Consider the following 19,493-nt stretch of genomic DNA (forward strand, 5'->3'; position numbering starts at 1 on the left):
GGAGACTCACATGGGAAGCTGCAGGGTGCTGCGATCCCCAAGTCACAGCCCCTGCCTGCCTCTCCCCTCCCACCCCCCTTCAGCTTTCTTCTCTGCAAACCAAGGCAACATCTTGCACTTGGAGGCAAAACTGCTTTATTCTTGCAACTACATGCTGAATGGGTGCCAGCACAGCTACAGCTGTTAACTCTGCTCCAGCCAAAGCCTGGGGGCTCTGGGGCTGCTTGGGTGGCTGCTGCGCTAAGGACGTGCGAGGTCTCTTGTCCACAGCCACACATTTTAGTTTCCAGAATGCTTTTAGTCCCAGCCTGGCGCCGGTTACATGGTCCCATGCCTCGGGCTGACATGCTGCCCCGAGAGCACCGGGTAGTGCTGAGTGACTTGGGAGAGAAGGTAGAGTTTGGGTTGGCAATATCCATGTCCAAAGCAATACAGTCATTGTCACCTGTTCCTCTCCCCTGGGGGGGAAGCACCATCTTCGGAGACCTCCAGCTTCCACCTCCAGCACCACAGCCATTTTCTCTCTAGCCCTTGAGCGTGTGGGCTGGCGGCCCGGTGCAGCCAGCAGCTCCTACCTCATGAACGACCTCCGCCCGGTCCTGAAGAAGGCCTCGATCTGTTCCAGGGACCTGCCTTTGGTTTCTGGGACGCAGCAGCCTGTAAATAAGACGTTCCCAGCGCAGATGACAGCGAAGAACAGGAACGGCACCTCGAGGCCGAAGGCTTCCTGGGAAGCGGGGCAGAAAGCAGATGTGAGCCAGCACCGGGGGCTCTGAGGAAGAGCTCTTGGACACCCCCTGGGACAGTACCCACCACGACCCGGAGGAAGAACTGGGTGAGGGTGAAGGCTGTCAGCCAGCTCACGACGACGCAGAGGCCTGAGGCCACCCCCCGGGCTTTCAGAGGGAGGATCTCCGACATCAGCAGCCAGGTGATGGGGCCCCAGCCCATGGCATAGCCTGCAGGGATAGGAGTGGGTAAGGTGAGGCTGCTGAGGTTTCAGAGCCCCTTAGGGGAGCACAGGAGAGCCTGGCACAATCCTGCCCTGCTCCCCTGTGTCAGTCAGTCATTATTTTCTCCCCATGTACACTCTCAGTCCTGAAGAGCGACTTCAAATGCCATTTTTCTCAGCCTCCCAATCCCAAACCCCTCGCCCCATATCACCCTGCCCTGGAGGAGAAATATCCCCCAGGCTGGTTCCCTGCTCCGTGCTGTGGTCCTGGGCTCTCGCCCCCTGCACCTACCCATTATGAAGAACATGGTAGCCAGGAGGGGGATGAGGGTGATGTAGTTGATGGACTCAGCAGGAGGACTGGCAGAGCTCGCCAGGGTCCTGTTGGCGATGGTGCCGTTCTGAGAAGAGGGAATGAAGTGGATGTAGAGCCCCATGGTCAGGTTGGAGGCTAACATGACACCGGCTGTGGAGAGATGCAACAGCACCATGGGACTGAGGGGTGAGCAATCCCTTCTGTGGCTTTGTCCAAGCCCCTAGGGTCACCTCTGCTCAGGAGCTGAGCCACCACCAGAGCCACCTCCTGAGCCCCGTGTGGTTAAATTCCCACTCCTGCACATTTGCAGAGCTCCTGGAAATAGTTAAGGAAAAATTTCCCCTGCACATCATGGCAGAGAGACTTACCCGACACAAAGAGAAGAATCTTCCTGCCAGCTTTATCCATCGACACAGCAGCAATCGCCACCGAGAACAGACGCACCAGGCCGACAAGAGCTGCGTCGTACTCTGGTTTCTGCAACAGCAAGAGCCGTGGGGAAGCTGAGAGGGGAGACCCAGGACAGGGCAGACATCCCTGATGACAGGGCAACCCGAGCTCACCAGGATGACAGCCGTTTTCTTGAATATCGACTGCAGGTACACGAGGACACAGGTGACCCCGGAGAGCTGCTGCAGGAACCTCATCCCCACGGCAATCAGGATGGGCTTGTAGATGAAGGGGTCCTTGATCTCAGCACAGGAAACCCGCTGGCTCTGGGGGGGACAAAGCAAGAAAGACAGTATATTAGTCCCTTGGGCACAACCACAGCACCCAGGAAGCAGCTTGGGAGATGCCCAGAGGATGCTGGACTTGATGATTTTCATCTTACATCTCCCATGTGCTGGAGGTGAGCCCCGTGTTCTCCTCACCTGCTTCCTCACGCTGTCCTTAATCTGCTCGTACTCCCGGGCATAGTCCGTGTCCTTGCCCCGCAGCCAGCACAGCGACTGCAGGGCCTCGTCCTCCTTCCCCTGGGAGAGCAGGAACCGGGGCGAGTTGGGCATGAAGCAGAGCAGGAGGATCATGGCCAGCACCGGCACCTCCCCTGCCACGGCCAGCCAGCGCCAGTCCAGGATCAGCCCTGCGGGAGGCAGCCAGGTTAGGAAGGGAAAGCACAGGGAAAGGCGTCCTGGCCTTGCTGCAGTGCCGGCACCCCAACAGCAGAGATTTAACAAAGCAAGAGAGGGAAAAACCAGAACAACAGTTCATGGTGTGCTGCTCTTCAGCCCTGACAAAACCTCGGCCGAGCCCCTTGCACGCCCGTGGTGGTGGCTGCGAGGGGAACAGCTCCATCAGCTCTCTAGGAAAGCTGTTTAAAATAAACCCGCCTTCCCTAGGGTCCCCAGGGGCTTTCCTGCCCGCCAAACACCGAGATACTTGCCCAGCGCATAGAGGATGAGGGAGCCCAGCACTGCCATGATCTGAGGACAAGCGCCCAGCATGCCTCGGACGCCGGGGTGGGAGATCTCCGAGATGTAGACCTGCAGCAGGACAGCGCACACAGCGGAGCTGCAGCACGCAGCCAGCACCAACAAAACCCATCCTGCCATGCCTCACAGCCAGGGAAGCCCAAAGTGCTGGGAAATCTGTCCTCCGGGAGGGGGAACGTGCAGAAGCTGGTCCTGCAGCAGGGCAGGAGAGCCTTGTGGCACCCATCCCTCCCGCACCCACCCTTGCCTGGTGCAGGAGAAGTGTACACTCAGACTCCAGTTACTGTAAAGATGTGCCCGAGGGTTGCTCAATCCTCGCCTTCCTCTGCGTGTCATTTGATAAATCGAGGAAACAGCGCTGGGGCGGAACAGGGCAGGGAACAAGGACCTGCTTTCCACTTTCTGTGGGCAGAAAAACCCCAGCAGCATGGGGGCAGCTCAGGCTGGCCGTGCGGGGAGCCACTAACCTGGTGCATCCTTCCCATCCCCTATAGCCCAACCGCAGCCCCGAAGCTCTGCTGATGCCTCCAAAGGAGCAGGAGACCCCAGGCTCAGCTCCTGCACCCCCCTCACCTCCCATCCTGCCACCCCCTTGACAAACTCCTTCCCGGGGCGCATTACCGGGATGGAGGCGGACGTCACGCCGCCGGCGTAGCCCGTCAGCACGCGGCCCAGCAGCAGCATCTCGACGCCCTGGGCTCCGGCCAGCAGCGCGTATCCCACGGCGGAGGGCACGGCCGAGAACATGATGCTCAGCTTGCGGCCCAGGCGGTCGTTGAGGAGCATGGCGCTGAGCCCCCCCGCCGCCGCCCCCAGCGTGAACACCGACTGCGGGGACATAGAGAGAGGGGCTTTGGTGGGTCCCCATTGTCCCTGCGTGCACCCCACAGCAGGGACGATCCCGCTCCTCACCCCAAACCAGGACGCTTTGTGCCTGTCCAGCCTCAGCGCAGGGTTGGGGTGAGCCTCCAGGGCGGGGATCACGGGCGAGGTGTAAACCAGGGCGAAGCCGAAGCTGAAATTCCCGAGGACGGCGGCGAACACGGCCAGGTAGAGCCGCTTGTTGTGGAGGCTTCTGAAGGGGACAGAGCAAGGACGTGTCGGACACTGCAACGGCACCCGATGGGAAGTTTAGCTCACCCTTTTTGCAGCTTTCCCCCCGTGCAGCCCAGCCCTCCCTTCGCCGAGGCTCCCAGCCAGCCACGGAGGGGTTTTCCTGGGGAAGGGCCCCGGCTGGTGGGGTTTTTCTGAGCCGAGGAGCAGCCGCTTCTGCCGTGCTGGGTCTGCCCATCGTGCCAGGGCTGTACGGCTCCCGGGGCGGGTGAGAGCAGGACCCAGCTCCACGGGTGCCACCGATGCTTTCCAGGTGGCTGGGCGGTTGTCAGCCAAGAAACAAAGTGAGAAAAGCAGAAGCTCACAACAGAGCGACGGGGGCTTCTCCCAGGGCCCCCCGTACCACAGCAGGACCCCATGAGTATCAGACACCCCAAAGCCCACCCACCCACAGCAGGCACACACAGCACCGTAAGCCCAAGGCAGGATGAGGCCCCCCCTCTCAACACAACCAGGGAGCAGCAGCGGAGGGCAGCAGCTCTCCCACCTGCTCCCCAGCCCCAAAATGGGGCACAGAGCCACCCCGCCACCAGCCCGCCTCTCACCGCAGGTACTCCTTGTCCAGCCTCTTGCTGACGCCCTCGGGGAAGGTTCGGTACGAGGAGCTCGGCTTCCTCACCAGGGGCTCCCGTGCGCTCGGCTCCATGGCGGTGGCACGGCCGGTGCCGGATGCTCAAGGCAGGTTCTGGGGCCTGGGAGGAAGAGGCAGCTGAAAATGAAAGGGGAGAGGCCGTCTGGCGTTGCTTAATCGGAGAAATCTGCGCCTTGTGGGCTCGCGCGTGGCCGGCTTCTGGAGAGGAAACTGGTGGGGCCGGAAAGTCAGCAGATGGGGAGCCACGGGGAGATGAGGGCGCTCTGCGAGCCCTCCCCGTGCGCCCGGCCAGCCCTGCTGACCCCCCCCAACACCACCACAGCGGCACTTACGGGGCTGATCCTCACCGAAACCCTTCTACCCCAGCAGAAAAGTCCTTTCGCTAAGGTCACGTCTCTCCCCTTGGGGAACTAGAAGCAGCTAGGCTGAAAAAGGGCTGGTTTTTTTTTTCCACTGGGGTAAATTACATTGTTGTGGCCCACCGCAGGGAAGGTTTTTCAATGCAGAGCAGAGCGGAGGAAGAGGAAGGGAAGGAAATGAGAGAGGGGCGAGCACAGAGGGGGCACGAGGGAGCAGGTGGGGGCAACGATGAGCACTGATGAGGATGGGTGAGGGGAGGGTGGCATTGCTGCCACGTTGGGAGCTGCTGGGGGCTGGCTTTGCCCCCACCCTGCCGGCAGCGTTGTGCTGGGCATCTGCAGCTCCTGGGGGCTGCGTGGTCCGAGCTCACTGTAGGGAAGAGGGGGGACCGCTGGCTTTGCATTCAGCTCTAATTAGCTAAAAGGTGCCTTTCCCTAATTCACTTGTTCCCATGATTCGCCTCAATCCGCGGTGCTTTTGGAAACCACCTGGGTGGTTTCTGCACCCCAAGTCCGTGTGGGAGCCCCAGCAATGCTTTGGTGCTGCCGTGGCTCGCAGCGCCTTCCCTCCGTGCAGAGCCTCGAGCAGCCTGCTTCCCCTTCCGCAGCCGCCCCGCTCCGCGTTCAGTGCCTGATCGATGCTGGGGATTTACAGCTGACTCAGCCGCTCGGGGCTGGGATTTCTCTGTGGGAAGAAAGGTCGCGGAGCAAGGGGATGTCCAAGGCGGCAGCAGGCCAGCTCATCCAAAAAATTCCCAGAGCTGAGTTGGTCCGAGTGGAGGTGTCACAACAGCCTCCAGCCCGGTGCAGGGAGCTGCTGCCTCCCCTGGAGCTGGTACCCGCACCCTGGGTGTCCCCTCTGTTGGCAGACACCACCGGTCACCTCCACGGCATGCGCTTTGTGCCGCGTGTCTGGGCCCATGGTGGCACTGCTCTGTGCCAGGTCGTGGTCCTGTGTGGGGTGCTGGGGACCAGGAGGCGTTGGTGCTGGGTGTATCTTGCAGACTGTGGGAAATCTGAAAGGGCAGCAGATACAGAAGGAATTTGAGGGGGAAGGATGCTGCGAATTCACTGCTGTGTGAATTTGTAGCATCCTTCCTCTTCAAATTCCCTGAGGCTGCTCTTGGAGACAATTACTTTTTGTCCCCTCTGCCCCTCCCAGGCCTCGGCCTTTTCCCCAGATCAGTAATACCGAGTCTCTGCAATGCAATATTTACCACGTTCCACCCCAAAGCAGCTGTCTGTCAGCCCTGTGAGGAGTAAAATCCCCTCCGTGAGCCTTTCTGGATGAAGATTGCCTGCAGGTGCTGAGCCCAGGGGTGGCTGCTGCAAGGTCTCTGGGGTCTGAGGCTGATACAAGGTAAGGCTTTTCTCTTTTTTTCTTTTTTTACTCTTGATCCTCGTGTGTGCTACGAAGATCCCAGCTGTGGGCTGAATTAGCTATTTTTGGCTTCTTGCATGGTTGTCTTGTTGCTGGAGGAGCTGCTTGGTGGCTGCTTTTTGGGGCTGAGCGTGCGGCCCCGTGCGGGGTCACTCCAGCTCTGTGCTCCCAGGGGGGTTTCTGTGCCTGGCTGTGGACCCTGCTGGGACCAATGCTGCTGACAGCAAGGGTGCAAAACATGCATTGCTTGTCCGTGGTGTGCTTGGGGATGGTTGGAAGAAAGGCTTTTGTGCTGTGTTCGTGGGTTTGTTGCTCTGTTGTCTGTGCATCGGTTGGACTTGCGTGTCTCCCAGGGGCTGGGAGCTTTCCCTTGCACGGGTAGAAGCTGAAGCAGGAGCAGATGATGGGTCCTGATGGCGTGCGGGGCACTGCTGGCAGTGCTGGGCACTGACCCAGTCGGGGCGGTTGGATGGGGAGAGGATGGCTGCGAGCTAGCTACCACAAAACGGCCGTCTGCGTGCACCACCACCTCCTGCTTTGGGAGCCCCTGGGGCGGTGCAGGGTAGGGGGGACTGGGAGCACTGGTGGGATGGGGATGGGACCTCCCGGGCTGGGGGAGCCCGAGGCACCTCCTGGGCACGTGGCAGCTGCATAAGCTTGCTGCAGACCTCATGGGAGGATGCAGCATTTGTCCTAAACCCGAAGCCACTTGGACATAGGAAAGAGAGGAATGCTTAAGCCAAGCTCTTCCTCTCCTATTTGGGGCAAAGCAGTGCGTTGGAGAGGAGCCCTGAGCTGTCGGATCTCTGAAACACGAAGCCTTATCCAGTTTCTGCGCAGATTTGTCAACTGCTTCGGGCAGGAAATTGCTGCGTGTCTTGAAAACCCTCCAAGCACCTGTAACGCTGGGAGCGCGGGGGAGCCGCGTCTGCGGGTCTGCGCTCGGCGAGCTGGGGCTGGGCCTCTGGGCAGGTCCCATCCTATGTCCCCACCACCCTGCCTCTGCTCCATGCCTCCCAGCAGCTCTTACTGACTTTCTGTAGGTCCTACCAAAATATACAAGGGGTGAAAGAAGAAGCTCTGCATCTGCGCTGGGTCATGGGCACGGGATGGGGCTCCTGCCTGCTCCTGCAGTGTGGGACATGGCTCTGGGCTCCCGTGGGTGACACGGGGGGGACAAGACACCCGTGTTGTGCAGGCAGCAGCCTGGTGGACAGGCAGTCTGGTCCTGCTGTGAGCTGCTGGCTGCCTCGGCCGGCATGGAGCATCGCTCCGGCTCTGTGGGATCTTCCTCCCCCTCTGACAGCTGTGCAATCGCTCACCAGCACATGCAAAAAAAACAAAGTGCATCAAAGCCGCTTGGCAGCCCGACTAAGCCAATTCATAAATTAATTTCTGTCCCCGTTGTAAGGGAGAAATCGTTCACTCCTCAAGGCCGTTTGTCTCCATTGCTCATCTGGCCGCATCCCTTCATAAATCCTCCCCGTGCGTCTGACCTGCTGACGGCTGCAGCGAGACGCACGGACGCTTGCTGCCTGCCCCAGGGGTGCTGTGCCCTGTGCTGGGGCATGGTTGATGGTCTGCATCCCCCTCACCTCGTGTGGCCGCAGCAAATTTGGCGTCTCACACCTGCAGCTGCTCTGTGGGTGCTTTTGGGGAGCCCGTGGTCCCCACCAGGAGCCATCGGTGCGATGCGGGGCTCTTCTGGTGAGCAAGGTCCTTGCAAAACGTGGGCAAACAGCACGCATGGGCTCTAGGGCAGTTCTGAGGACGGGGGGGGAGGCTTGCAGAGGTGGGGGTCAGCGCAGAGCTCCGTCTCTCTGCTCCCCCCCAGCCCGCCGAGGCTCGAGGGCTTTGCAGAACGGGGTCTGTGCGTCGTGCTCCGAAGGGGCACTGGTGCCTGCAGCCCCAGCCTGGCTTTTCCAAACAGCCAGAAGGAAGCCAGCTCTTCTCTGCTGCATCCCTCACCATGCTCCCCGCCCCCCCCCCCCCCCCCCCCCGAAAAAAAATCACCACCTCTTCAGGCTGCCATCTGTTTATTTTTTTGGCCTCGGAACTTGCTGAAATGTATTTCGATGGATGAAGGGAGGCAGAGTAGAAGAACAGAGCCTGGCAGGCTGCATGGTGAGTGGAAAATCGTTTTTTTGGGACTTTTCTGGAGTTCGAAGCCTTGATGATGGATGTGCATGCGAGCGATGGTAATGGCTTTGTAAGTATCCAAACACAGAGCAAAGGAACGACTCCGCCTGGCAGACTGAGAAATGTTTGCTGGGAGGGATCCGCGCTGCCGCGGCCGAGAGCTGCGGGGCTGGATGATGGAGTGCTGCGGGGCTCAGGAGCAGGGCCCTGCGTTTAATGTCTTGGAAAAAATGGTACCAGGAGTTTCGAAAAACGTTAGATACTCGCTACGAATGTGTCGAAAAAGCCTTGAATCTTGCCTCACAGCGGGGCTCGAGGAGGCGGATGGCGTTCGCAGGGCTCTGCTGTGACCCCGCCGGGCAGGGCTGCGTGTCCCTGCGCCGCCTCCTCCCATCCCGTGGCTGTTCTGCTGCCGGCGCCCAGACCTACTGACAACAGGGACGGGTTTATGTGGAAATTTTGTGGGGATAAATATTTGCCTGTCAGCAGGGCTGAGTCGAAGCGTGATTTCTCATGTGCGATTTGGAAATGACATTTCCAAAAAAAATTAGAGTTTCCTATTGAATGTTCTTGTTTGTTTGCATGCTAAGTTCCAAAAGTGTTGAGTTTGGGGGTTTTCCTGGTTGATACACAAAGGAAAAACTTGCTAGCACCTCCATCCCCCCCCCCCCCCTTTTTTTTTCTTTAACAAGGGGTTTTGGTGTCCCATTTTCACCCTGGTTAAAGCAGGGCTGTGCTGGAAGATGTGGGTGATCTTCAGCTGCCCGTGGGATCTACCTTTTGTCCAAATTCTTACCAAAAGCAGGATGTTTTTCCCTGCTTGCCAGGCTTTTCTTCAGGGCGCAGGAAGCCTTGAGTCCCAGCACAACTTCCAGTGCCCCTGAACAGGTGGAGGTGAGCCCGGAGAATTGTGGAGCGAAAGGGGACGCGGGCTGGATCGCAGTTTGTAGCCTTCTCCATGCCGTGGTCACTCTTTGCATCTCCTGCTGCAGCTTTTTGGGTGGCTGCTGGCCTGGGATGGAGGGTGAGCAGTGCTGAGGTGCCACATGTCCCAGACTGAGCTTCCCTGGGGCCGTGGTGGCTCCGGGACAGCAGGGACTGGAGGGAGAGAAGCACCCGGCAGTGCCCCCCGTGGTCCCTGCACCGCACAGATCGGTGTCTGGCCTTGCTTGGGCAAAGCTCGTGGTTGAGCTTCGTGCAGGCACATCTGTGAAGCAGCAGCATGAAAGCAGTGGCTGAGCATCCCCAAGGATGCTGTGTTGTGGCTACAAAATGTCACCTTCTCCTGTGCCTCTGCCCTCAGCAGTGCTGGCAGAAGGAGACGTGTGCGTGCTGGTGGTCCTGGTGCGCAGTGTGGGCAGGGCATGCGGTCCTGGTGCCACAAACCTACCCAGGGCCTGTGGTTTGCAGTGGTGCTGAGCACATGTGCAGTGTCCTGGATGCATCTCTTCAGGCAGATGCTGTGCTTTCGGATGGACGCAGCTCCCACTTGGTGTTGCAGGAACCTCGGTGAGCGCAGGGCTGCGCCCTACAGCAGCGTGCTCGGGGACAAAGCAGGGCCTTGCTGGGCTGCAGGGGTGTCTCAGGGCAGGCTGTAGGGGCTGGGCCTTTCTCCTCCCCAGACCTGATGGCTTAGTTTATCTGCAGCCTTGGGAGGATGTTCTGCCTTCATTCAGCTCGGCTCGTGTTCACGGGGGCTAAAAATAAAGGTAAGAAAGAACAAGCACAAGAAATTTTATTTTCTGAATATAAGAGCCTTAACATGGCTCCGGATATACAGGTAAAATTTTTTGATACCTTGTGTTGGTAAAGAGGTAATAAATAAGATAAATATAAAAATAAAACAACATTTAAGAAGAATTTTGTTTAAATATATATATAACTTAATATAGCTTAACTCCCTGAGCCACTCTGTCAGGCTCTGAAGCGGTGCCTGTTGTGGGGCCACTGTCTGGGGTTTTTGGAGACCCCTTCCCTTGCCCATGGGCATCTGTGCTGAGTATTTTGAAACGAGGCTGCTTTTTTTTTTTGATGGCAAGGGCTGGATTTCTTTATTCCTAGGGACACAAATCTCCCCCTAAATTCCTGAGAGCTGCCGCCTGCTCCTTCCTTGGCCACGGGCATTTTTTTCCCGTTTAATATGACTTTTTTTTTTTTTTTCCTTCTTTTTGTTTAAAAAAAGGGCAAAACAAAACATATCGTTTCCTTGATTTAATACGAGCCAATTACGGCTCACAGGCTGTTAACTTCATCACCGCTTCTTCCAAGAAAGACCTTGGTAAAACAAACCAGCGCGGCGGCGGAGCGGAGCTGGCAGCCTCGACGCTGCGCCAGGACCTGCTGCCGGGCTCCGCGTGCGCCTGGCGAAGCCTCGGCCCCGCGGGTGGAAAAAAGCTAAAGCCTCCTCCGTCGCACACATGCCCTCTGAAATATCCGACCACTTGTTGTACATCTGCTGACGGATACCAACTGGAAAGGAGATTAGCGCTCAGACTCCTGCGCTGGGCTGTCTGCCCCTCCTAACGAGGAGCAGATGGCAGCCCTCGCGAGCACGGCACATCGCCTCCAGCGCGCGGCAAATGGCGAAATCAGGAGGGCTGGGGCGGAGGGACCGTAGGTGCCAGGGCGCGTGCCAGCGGCCTCGAGCTCTGGCGGCATCCAGGGGTGGCTGACGAAGGGGTGCTGGGGTCTGTGGTGGGTTTTTGGGGGGCTGCTGGCATTGGGTTGATGAGGTGAGGGCTGGTGCGGGGTGTTGGGGATGCTTCAAGGGGTGCTGGATGCTCGGCTCCCCCCATGGGCGTCCTTGGTGCTCTGTTGCCCTGCCCATCGCACCCAGATCACTCTGTGGGCAGGATCAGACCCCTCCGACCCAGGCACCGCCGATGTGGGTTCCCGATGGCATCCACCCAGGGAGAAACCCCGCGTGGGACACATCACCTCTCGCGTGGCACTTCCCACCCCAGTCACCTTAGGATGAAAAAACTCTTTGTGGCACTCAAAGCAGTGGGGGGCTGAGCCCACAGGCAGGGTGCCCAGGGCCATCCTGCACCCGAGGCCACCGCCGTTTGCACGGGGGCTTTGCAGGCACCAGCAGCGCCGAGCCCGTGGCTGCGCAGCCGTCTCCTGAAGTGCTCCGTCTCTTGGCCGGGGGCCAGCGCAGGAATGTTAATTTTTTTTTTTTTTTTTTTCTGCAGCTAATTCGGGGCCGTGGGCAGGCCCCGGCGGCTGGCGCTTGTTTTTATTTTACGTTTCTTTTTCAGCAGCGGTTGAATTGAAAATTAAGATGTGCTGGGACCTAATCCCAAATAAAAATGCCAGCGCGCTCCCTGCGGGGCCCTTGGGTTAACCTCCGAGGCGGGCAGCGTGCGGCCCCGCGCGCGCCTCGGCCCCCGGGACGCCGTCCCCATGGCGGGGCCGAGGAAAAGCAGCTCCCTGCCCTGCCAGAGCGCTTTCCACCTGTGGCAGGGTGGGGATTGCACATAAACGATTTGCCAGGCAGGCACCCTGGCCCCGAGGCTTCCTTATTTCCTACTTTTTTTTCTTTTTTTTTCTTTTTTTTTTTTTTTTTTTACTCTTCTGGATTTGGGACTTTGGGGATTTTCCTATGGGCTGATGTGGCACGGGGAATTTCTGTCCCTCGTTTGGCTGCCAGCAGCCCATCCTGGGGGTCTGGGGACTGTGCACCATGGCAGTCGAAGGGATTCCTATATACAGGGGATGGGAGACGTCTGTGTCCTCGAAGCAGGGGAATAAAGAGCTTTTTATAAGCCTGTTTTTGCAGGAACCTTTTAACCCATTTATCCTTCAGTCAGAAAATCTTGTCGATGAAATCTGGAGTGAAAGCAGAAATCTGAAGACACGTTTCTGCTCTGCTGGCCGTCTGTTACTAGGGTAATCTTGTTACAGCCACCTGCTCGGCCTTGAGTGCATCTAGAATATTCCTGGGCATATATTCACTTATTTTATTGGCATAACAGCACTCTGCCCCGTAATCCTGGCATGCCCTGTGGATGCTTTATTATTCAGGGTCATTGGAAGCAGCACAAATGAATTTCAACAAAAGTAGCTCTGAGTTTTTGATGACCGAGATGCATCAGGATTTTACTCAGGGCCTTTGGGCCAAGCCCCGTGTGCACTGAAACATCTTCACCTCCGAGGCTTGGGGAGGTGACGTGCAGCGGTTAGGGGTGGCTCGGGGGCTCCCGAAATTCATTTCCTCTGGGAAAGCCTCCTAAGCCACCTACACGCCCCAAACGCATGTCACGCAAGCCAGGCCTCGCAAGTTGAGACAGGGAAATTTGGGCGAGAGAGGGAGCAGGGTCCGTACGGGAGAAGGACGGGAGGTGCAGCCCTGCTGCCGGGGCCGTGCGTTTTGGGGAGCCCTCGGTGCCCTGCCCGCCCCGCAGGAGCTCATGTGAAACGCATTAAAAGCGTAAGGAAAGGGAGCACGACGGTTGGGAATCATTTTGTTTGGGTTTCTAAAACGTGCGCATGAAAACACTGTGTGGTTTTCTGACAAATTTGAAACAGTGCTATTCAATTCACTCCAGCATTGCTACTGTTGATCTAGCAGACTGTAAAGCATTTATTGGAGTTGCTTGAGGCGAACTTAAGCATCTGTGGAATAACAAGTCCAGGAAGTAATTGCATCCACAAGGAAAATATTTTTATGTATAATTCAGTGACCCATTTTATAAACATTGCGGTTCCACCTTGGACTTTTTTTTTCTCCTCTTTTATTTTTTTTTTTCTTTTCACCCACAGCCTCTGCTATCCAAGCGTCTGAGGTTAGCGAAGTATGCGGGATCGGGTTTGGTGGCTCGCGTTTGGGACGGAGGCAGGAGGAAAACCCCGGCGTGCCCGGCTGTGCCGCGGGCGGTGGTCCCGTGGCGGGGGGACGCCGGTAGTGGGGGCGCAGCGCCGATTGCTCCCACAGACCTTGGCAGGCACAGAGGAATTGTTTCGGGGTGAGGGCTCTGCTTTATTCCTTAAAGCCGGATCGATGGAAAGCTGAGTCACTTACAGCCTGTGTGGCATCGCGCTCGGGTGGCTGCGGGGGTCGCTTGGGTGGTTATGGGGGTCACTTGTGCCCAGGACGGGGGTTGTGCCCCACGCACCCACATCCCCGGCACTGATGGCAAGGCCATCACGCAAGGCTCGGCTCTGATGGGAAATGGGACTTTTGGGAGGGCTGGCCCTGCCCTGCGGGGCCGTCTGCTGGAGGATGAGACAAGCCCTGCCGCGGTGGCTGATGAAAGCGTTATATTGATGCTTTCCTTTGAATTATTTTTCTTTGGGAGAGGGGAAGTGGGCTAAAAACAAAAAGGCAACCAACCGCACCTCTGAGGATCCGGGTTCCTCGTAGAAATGCTTTTAGCAGCTGAAAACCACGTAAGGTTTTTTCAATCTCACAATATCCATTTTGGGGAGTTTCATTTCCATGTGATGCGGATGCTTCTCCCCGTGCACCCTCCTCAAAGCAGGAGCTGTTTCGCTCACATGAAGCCGTGGGCATCTGGTGGTCCCCCCTCTGTGCCACCGAACCCCCAGTGCTGGGATGGACCCTATATACCCAGCTGGGTCCAGGACGGACCCACCATACCCAGCTATAACCTCTCTAAGCCAGGCAGTGCCTAAAACCGAGGGGCAAAGCCCGAGCTCTGGGTGGCAGGCGGGGGCTCCCCCCCTTTCCCCGGTGCTTTTGTTCCCCTGCCACGCTCCCTGTGCCGTCCCCTGCCCCGCCGCCTGGCCCCGCTCCAGGGGGGAGGACAAAACAAAACAAAGCCGGCCTGGGAGTAAATATTATCTGGATATGAAGGAACGCTATGTTTCTTTGTATGGGTCTAGAATTTCTGCCTTTTAACAGCTAACCTTGACTCAGCCAATATCCACAACATGCAGCCCTGGCCAAAATATGCTGGGCCTTAAAGTACCACAACAGCTGTTTTTCTTGCTAAAATATGACATTAAATTTTTTGGACGGCTGGATGCTTCCTTGATGAAAGTGGAATAAGGGGCTATTTTTCCTCCCTCTCCTTCTCTTTCTCCCCCCCCATCCCGTCGTTCCTCCTCCTCCTGTGCCCTGGCAGGGCTGGAGACCCACAAAATGCCCGACTCTAGCTGCGAGGTGAGGGTCGGGGGCTGCTGGTTTTTAATGCTTGGATCCCTTCCAGCACCCAGCAGGGCCCCGGCCAGCAGCGGCTGCAGCCCTGACATCTTGTTTTGCTGATGGCTCGTGGGATGTCAGAAATGTTCCGCCCTTAAAACGGGGGCACCAGCGGGAGGCCGGGGCTGCGGCCATGCTCCCGGCACTTGCCCAAGGGGACCGTGCGGTGTCCCTGGTGTCAGCGGTTCCCCCGGTGGCTCTCATGCTTCGGACACCCCATCTGTGCAAACGAGGAGGTTTTGGGGTTTTTCAAGAGCTCTGGCCGCAGCTGGTGATGTCGTGTGGGAACCCGGTGGCCACATCCAGCCCTGTTAACCAGCGGAGGTCCCTCTCCCCAGCCCGACCCCTGTTTTGAGAAATCTCAGCCAGCTTTGGGCAGGATTCGCCCCTCTTCGCCCTGTGCTGCCCACAAGGAACTCAGCCTCGGGCTGGGTTTGCTGGCGGTGGCACCACCTCGGTGTCACCCAGCGGGATGGCAGCTGCTGGGGGTGGATGCGATGTGTTTGGGGGCAGGACAGACACCTTTCCGCGCAGTGTGCTTCTCCATGGGGGCTTTTCTTTGATAAAATGTGGCAGGCAGAGGGTGCTGCTTGGCGCTAGGGTGCAGGATTGCAGGAGCCACTGCCCTGGGTCTGAAAACACAGGAACAGCTGCAGCAGGAGCGGGGACGATGCTGCAATGCCTGAGCAGTGTTGGTCCGTGGCACCCGGGTGTGGGGGCAGTCATGGGGGGGATGGCAACTCCAACATCCAGCCCTTCCCCACCTACAATGCTCCACATGAGAGCTGCGGGCTTTGGTGCTTGGAAAACCAAAGTCCCTTCCCTCCGCTCCTCTTTCTCTCCTTCTTCCTTTTTTTTTTTTCCTTTTTGTTAAAGATCAGCTTGATTTTTAATGGGAGACAGAAGAATTTTTAAAAGGGGGGAGATGGGAACCAAACCAGGACTGGGTTTTCATTGCCCAGAGCCTCCCAGGCGTGTTTATTTTGACTGGGGCCTGACATCTCGTGGGCTGAAAAACCAGGAGTGACGGAGAGGTGCCACACGGCCGCTGGCAGCGATAGCATCACGGCCGGGGGGCTCCAGCCACGACTCCAGGTCCGGATCCCCAGCACCGTGCCACCCTTACCCATCCCTCCTAGTCCCTTACTTTTGCTGCAACACCTATTTACACCTATTTTACCTGCTGAGCTGTCGGGGCCGGACCCCCGAGCATCTCCCGCGTGCAGGCGACGGGGACGCGGCGCGGGTGTGCGTGGCCGCGTGCGCCCCGCGCAGACACAGCGATATTTCTGTGTGTGTAATGTATGTGTTCTCCTTTCCCCGGACAGCTACCATGTGTTTGGAATTAGCGCCGCGGTTGCAGGGGGAGAAGGCAGCTGGGTTTCTCCGGAGCATTTCAGTGCTTAATCTCTGAAGAATGCAGAATGTCTGTCTGGATGCCCCGGCCAAGATCAACTCCGCGGCACGGGGAGGCCAATATAAACGTTCATGTTTTGTGTCACCGAGATTTCATTAGATGTTTTTTATGTAATTGCATAAGTCGAACTACTGTGATGAAAATGCCACAGCGAACAAATGAGATGAATTGTGAAACCTCTCCTTCGAGGAGACGCTGGCCTCCGCCAGACCGCGGGGATCCAGCTCCAGCCTCTTCCAAGGCGCGGGTGACCTTTTCAGATAAAGAGGAGGCTGTTTGCCTGTCCTCCCCCCTTGCCCTTGACGTCAGGGCGAACTCAGGCCGTGGCTGGGCAGGAGGTGTCCCCATGCTGGACAGGGGGTGCGGGGGGCTGCTGGTGCCTCTCCCGTGGGCTCGCATCCCTCCTCTTCCCAAACTGGTGGGAGGCAGAAAAAGCTCCCCTGTTTCTTGGCTGTCTGATGTCCGAGCTCCTCGCGGCCTCTGAATGATATCACCGGGCTCTTTGTGTCTCGCCTTAAACCTCCTTGAGAGGAGGGGAGAGTGAGCTGCGGGGCTCGGGGCTGCCTCTGAGCTGAGCCCAAATTTGCTGCGCCGCTGTGTGTGAGCCCTGCCACTGCCCCCCGCTGCCAACCAGAATGACTTGGGTAACGTGCCCCTTCAAGGCCTGGCACATTTCCCTGATTATACAGATTAATACAAATTTAATGAGGCCTTAATCACTGCCTGCTGGGTTCAGACACAAACAGGCTGCTGGGGCTGTGGACTCAGTGGGGCAGTGGGTGCCGGGACAGGATGGTGCCGCTCCTCCCCGGGGGCACGGTGATACCCGGGGCCCTGGTGGCTCCCCGTCCAGCCCGGGCCTCGTTGATGGCCTGGTGGCACGCAGGGCTCTGAGGGACATGAGGCCGGACCTGCAGTGACAGGCAGCGGCTCCTGCGAGACGGGCTGGAACGGTCGCCCTCGCCGCAGACACATCTGCTGGGCGGGAGGGCCTGGAATTTGGGATATTGTTTTTCTGGCGGGGAGCGGTGGGTGCCAAAAGCCTGATAAATTAATCACCTCGGACATGGGTCAGTCCAGCTTCTGGCGTGCGCAGGCTGGGCCCCCCGAGCCACTGAGTGGAGACGGGGCTGCTGCGCTGCAGGAGTTCATCGTGAGGCGCTGGGGGTGGCGAGGCACGGGGAGGGGGCTTCGGCCATGCCCCCACCTGCCCCTGATGTGGCCATTTGCAGAGCAGGGCCCTTCGGACACCGTCCTGGGGTAGCTCCCTGCGGCTGGGCTCCGTCATTCCCTGCCCAGGCTGCTGCGTGCCTTTGGTCCATGGGAGATGGGGACGTGTTTGGGATTTGTGCAGCTCCTGGGAGCGTGCCGAGCCTGGGGAAGGCTTCGTGGGATGGAAGTGCACAGGGTGCAGCTGCTGGGGGCTGTGGGCAGCTTCTTGTGGCCGTTCAGCCCTATCCCTGCGAATGGGGGCTCGGGCCTGGGTGTCCCAGCTCTGTGCTTGCCAGAGAGCCCAGAGCTGGGCTGGTGGGGTGATGCTGGTGCAGACCAAGGTGGGAGCTGCGCTTCCCCCACCACGACGGGTGGCATCACGGACCCACCACGGTGGTGTTGGTTTGCAGGGATCTGTTCTGGTCGCTCTTCTTGCTCAAGGCCAGGCAGGCTGAGCCTGCACCTCTCCAGACTCTTCTTTCCCTTGGGGAGAGGCTGGGTGCTGCAGGTCGGTGCCCATGTTGCATGTCCCACCCTTGCAGGGTGACATCCTCGACCCCGCTGGGGCTCAGAGTAGTCCCCGCTGCTCCTGGTGCTGCCCAGAGGGGAGACCACGAAGGGCTTTCGTCGCCCACCGCTGGGGTTTCTGCACCAGTGGGGGGCAAAGGCGATTTTTACGTTTTCAGTGAATCCACTACCATGGATTCATTACAATATTTTAATGAATTTACCTCCTCCATGGTTCATTTACTCTCCCTTCTTGTTTGCTGCTTCCATTGCCACAAAGCACCAGCATCTGTCCCCTGCCAGCAGCAGCACTTGCGTTACCTTTCCCAGCCTTTCTTGTGACAAAGCAGGGAGTAAAGCTTGGAGGAAAGATCCCGCTGGAGCCTTCGACACGTTTCGGGATGTGCCTGGGCCTGTGTCTCACGAAGGCGTTTACAGGAGCCGTGCGGGGCTGGGGCGCGCCGCTCGGGACACCAGGAGCTGCTCAGGGCAGGAGGTGTTAAGACACAAGGCATGCGCCGTAATCTGCATTTGGGATCTGAGCAGATCTTATCAGGATGATGCAAAAGCCTCCCTCCATCCCTCCTGCCTTCTCGCCTTTCTCTCCTTCTCTCTCTTTTTTTTTTTTCTTTTGGTCCAGACATAATTAATGTAAACCAAATGCTTTGTGCACAGCTGCTGGCATCCTGAAACCATTTTGTGTGTGGTCTTTCCTTTAGCCTGGACAGAGATGGAGCAAAACTCTGAGCACTATCCCAGACCTGCCTAGGTAGAGAGCTTCATCTCTTGCACAGGAGGCACCTTCAGCTCCTGCATTTCCCTGGTGGGATGAGGTTGTGCGATGGCTGGTTGGACTGGTTTAAATAAAACCACGGAGCTGCCCAGAAACTTCATCATCCAAATCCAGCCAAACCTAAGCTGAACTTTTCTCGCTGGTTGGAGGAAATTTGCTTAACTGAAACCCCAAATGTCTGTCTCATTTTCGTGGCAGCCTCTGCGTGCCTCGGTTCCACCGGGGAGGGATGCAAACGTGCCAGCGCTGCTGCAGGGCGGATTTCCTTGTGCTGCCTCTGGCACCTCTGCACCTCTGCAGCAGGGAGACCTTGTGATGTATTTTCTTTTTTTTTTTTTTTTTTTTTTTTTTCCAGCCAAAGGGCCAATTTCTGATCATTGCTCTCGCTTGGTGTTTCCACTGGATCTTTAAGGCTTGAGGTGTGAGGGAAAGAAACAGCCTCCGACCCTACCTGGTATGGTCCCAAAGGCTCGAGCATAGGCACAGCTGCCCGCAGCTCTGGCTGGCCGTGCTGCAGCTGTACCACCCTCACCCCCGGGATTCTCTCTGCTGTGCCTCCAGAGCTGAGGCTCCCTAGCCTTCTGCCTTGCTGCCAGCTGTCTGATGCCTCCAGCCCCATCCAGCCCCCCTCAGATGGTGCTTCTCCCCTCTGTTTGTCCAATTGCTCGGACTAAAGCGTGGCACCTGGGCTGTTCGGCACAAGAACTCCGCTTTGAGGTCCCATCCTGTTCACTCACTGGTAGCACTTTGGGTGTGCTGAGAGAGGTGCAAGGTATGGAGGGATGCTTCACTTTGGCAGGAATCCCCTTTTAGTGCCAGATGCCTTGCTGAGGTGATCCCACACCGCCAGTGCGGCCTCGCCCAGGGCCCGGCGCTGAGTCAGTGGCTGAGCATCTTGCAAACGTGTGAGCTAAATGGGAAGCATCTGGGGGTTGTGCCGTGGACGTGCTTTGGATTCCAGAGCGATTGGGATGCTGCAGATGCCTCGTAGTAAGGTGGGCTGGGTGGTGCTTACAGGGGCATGAGCTGCTGCGTGCAAGCTGCTCGGGTGCTGGAGGCAGGGAGCGGGTCACCAGCAATTGCTCCCACGTTTCTGCTCCAAAATGATTCCGG

At 57.9% G+C, this 19,493-nt stretch overlaps 1 protein-coding gene across 5 annotated transcripts; it reads right to left on the reverse strand.

Moving 5' to 3' along the window:
* Window positions 1–42: 42 nt before the first annotated feature.
* SLC2A6 (solute carrier family 2 member 6) lies at window positions 43–5,474 on the reverse strand. Of its 5 annotated transcripts, XM_040531402.1 has the most exons (11): window positions 4,739–5,336; window positions 4,360–4,523; window positions 3,614–3,776; window positions 3,323–3,529; window positions 2,653–2,752; window positions 2,141–2,352; window positions 1,832–1,984; window positions 1,637–1,745; window positions 1,245–1,418; window positions 814–959; window positions 56–723 (listed from the first exon to the last, which is right to left on the reverse strand). In XM_040531402.1, exons 2-11 carry the CDS (start codon window positions 4,458–4,460, stop codon window positions 577–579), a joined length of 1,512 nt encoding a protein of 503 aa, XP_040387336.1. In that variant the 5' UTR covers window positions 4,461–4,523; window positions 4,739–5,336; the 3' UTR covers window positions 56–576. The 5 variants fall into 5 exon arrangements, with proteins under 5 accessions (XP_040387333.1, XP_040387331.1, XP_040387334.1 ...); XM_040531400.1 differs by having other exon boundaries at window positions 53–727; window positions 3,323–3,776; window positions 4,739–5,340; XM_040531401.1 differs by lacking the exon at window positions 4,739–5,336 and having other exon boundaries at window positions 57–727; window positions 4,360–4,710.
* Window positions 5,475–19,493: the final 14,019 nt, after the last annotated feature.

This window comes from Cygnus olor, chromosome 19 (genome assembly GCF_009769625.2).
Source record: "Cygnus olor isolate bCygOlo1 chromosome 19, bCygOlo1.pri.v2, whole genome shotgun sequence".
Classification (NCBI taxonomy): Eukaryota; Metazoa; Chordata; class Aves; order Anseriformes; family Anatidae; genus Cygnus; species Cygnus olor.

What these genes read in the sequence shown, in the direction of transcription:
- SLC2A6 (XM_040531397.1), bottom strand. Translation starts at nt 4,460, where the DNA reads ATGGAGCCGAGCGCACGGGAGCCCCTGGTGAGGAAGCCGAGCTCCTCG. An exon ending in CTGGACAAGGAGTACCTGCG is followed by an intron (nt 3,777 to 4,359) that starts GTGAGAGGCGGG and finishes TGTCCCCTTCAG; the next exon opens with AAGCCTCCACAACAAGCGGC. An exon ending in GATTCTTCTCTTTGTGTCGG is followed by an intron (nt 1,354 to 1,636) that starts GTAAGTCTCTCT and finishes CCCTCTTCTCAG; the next exon opens with AACGGCACCATCGCCAACAG.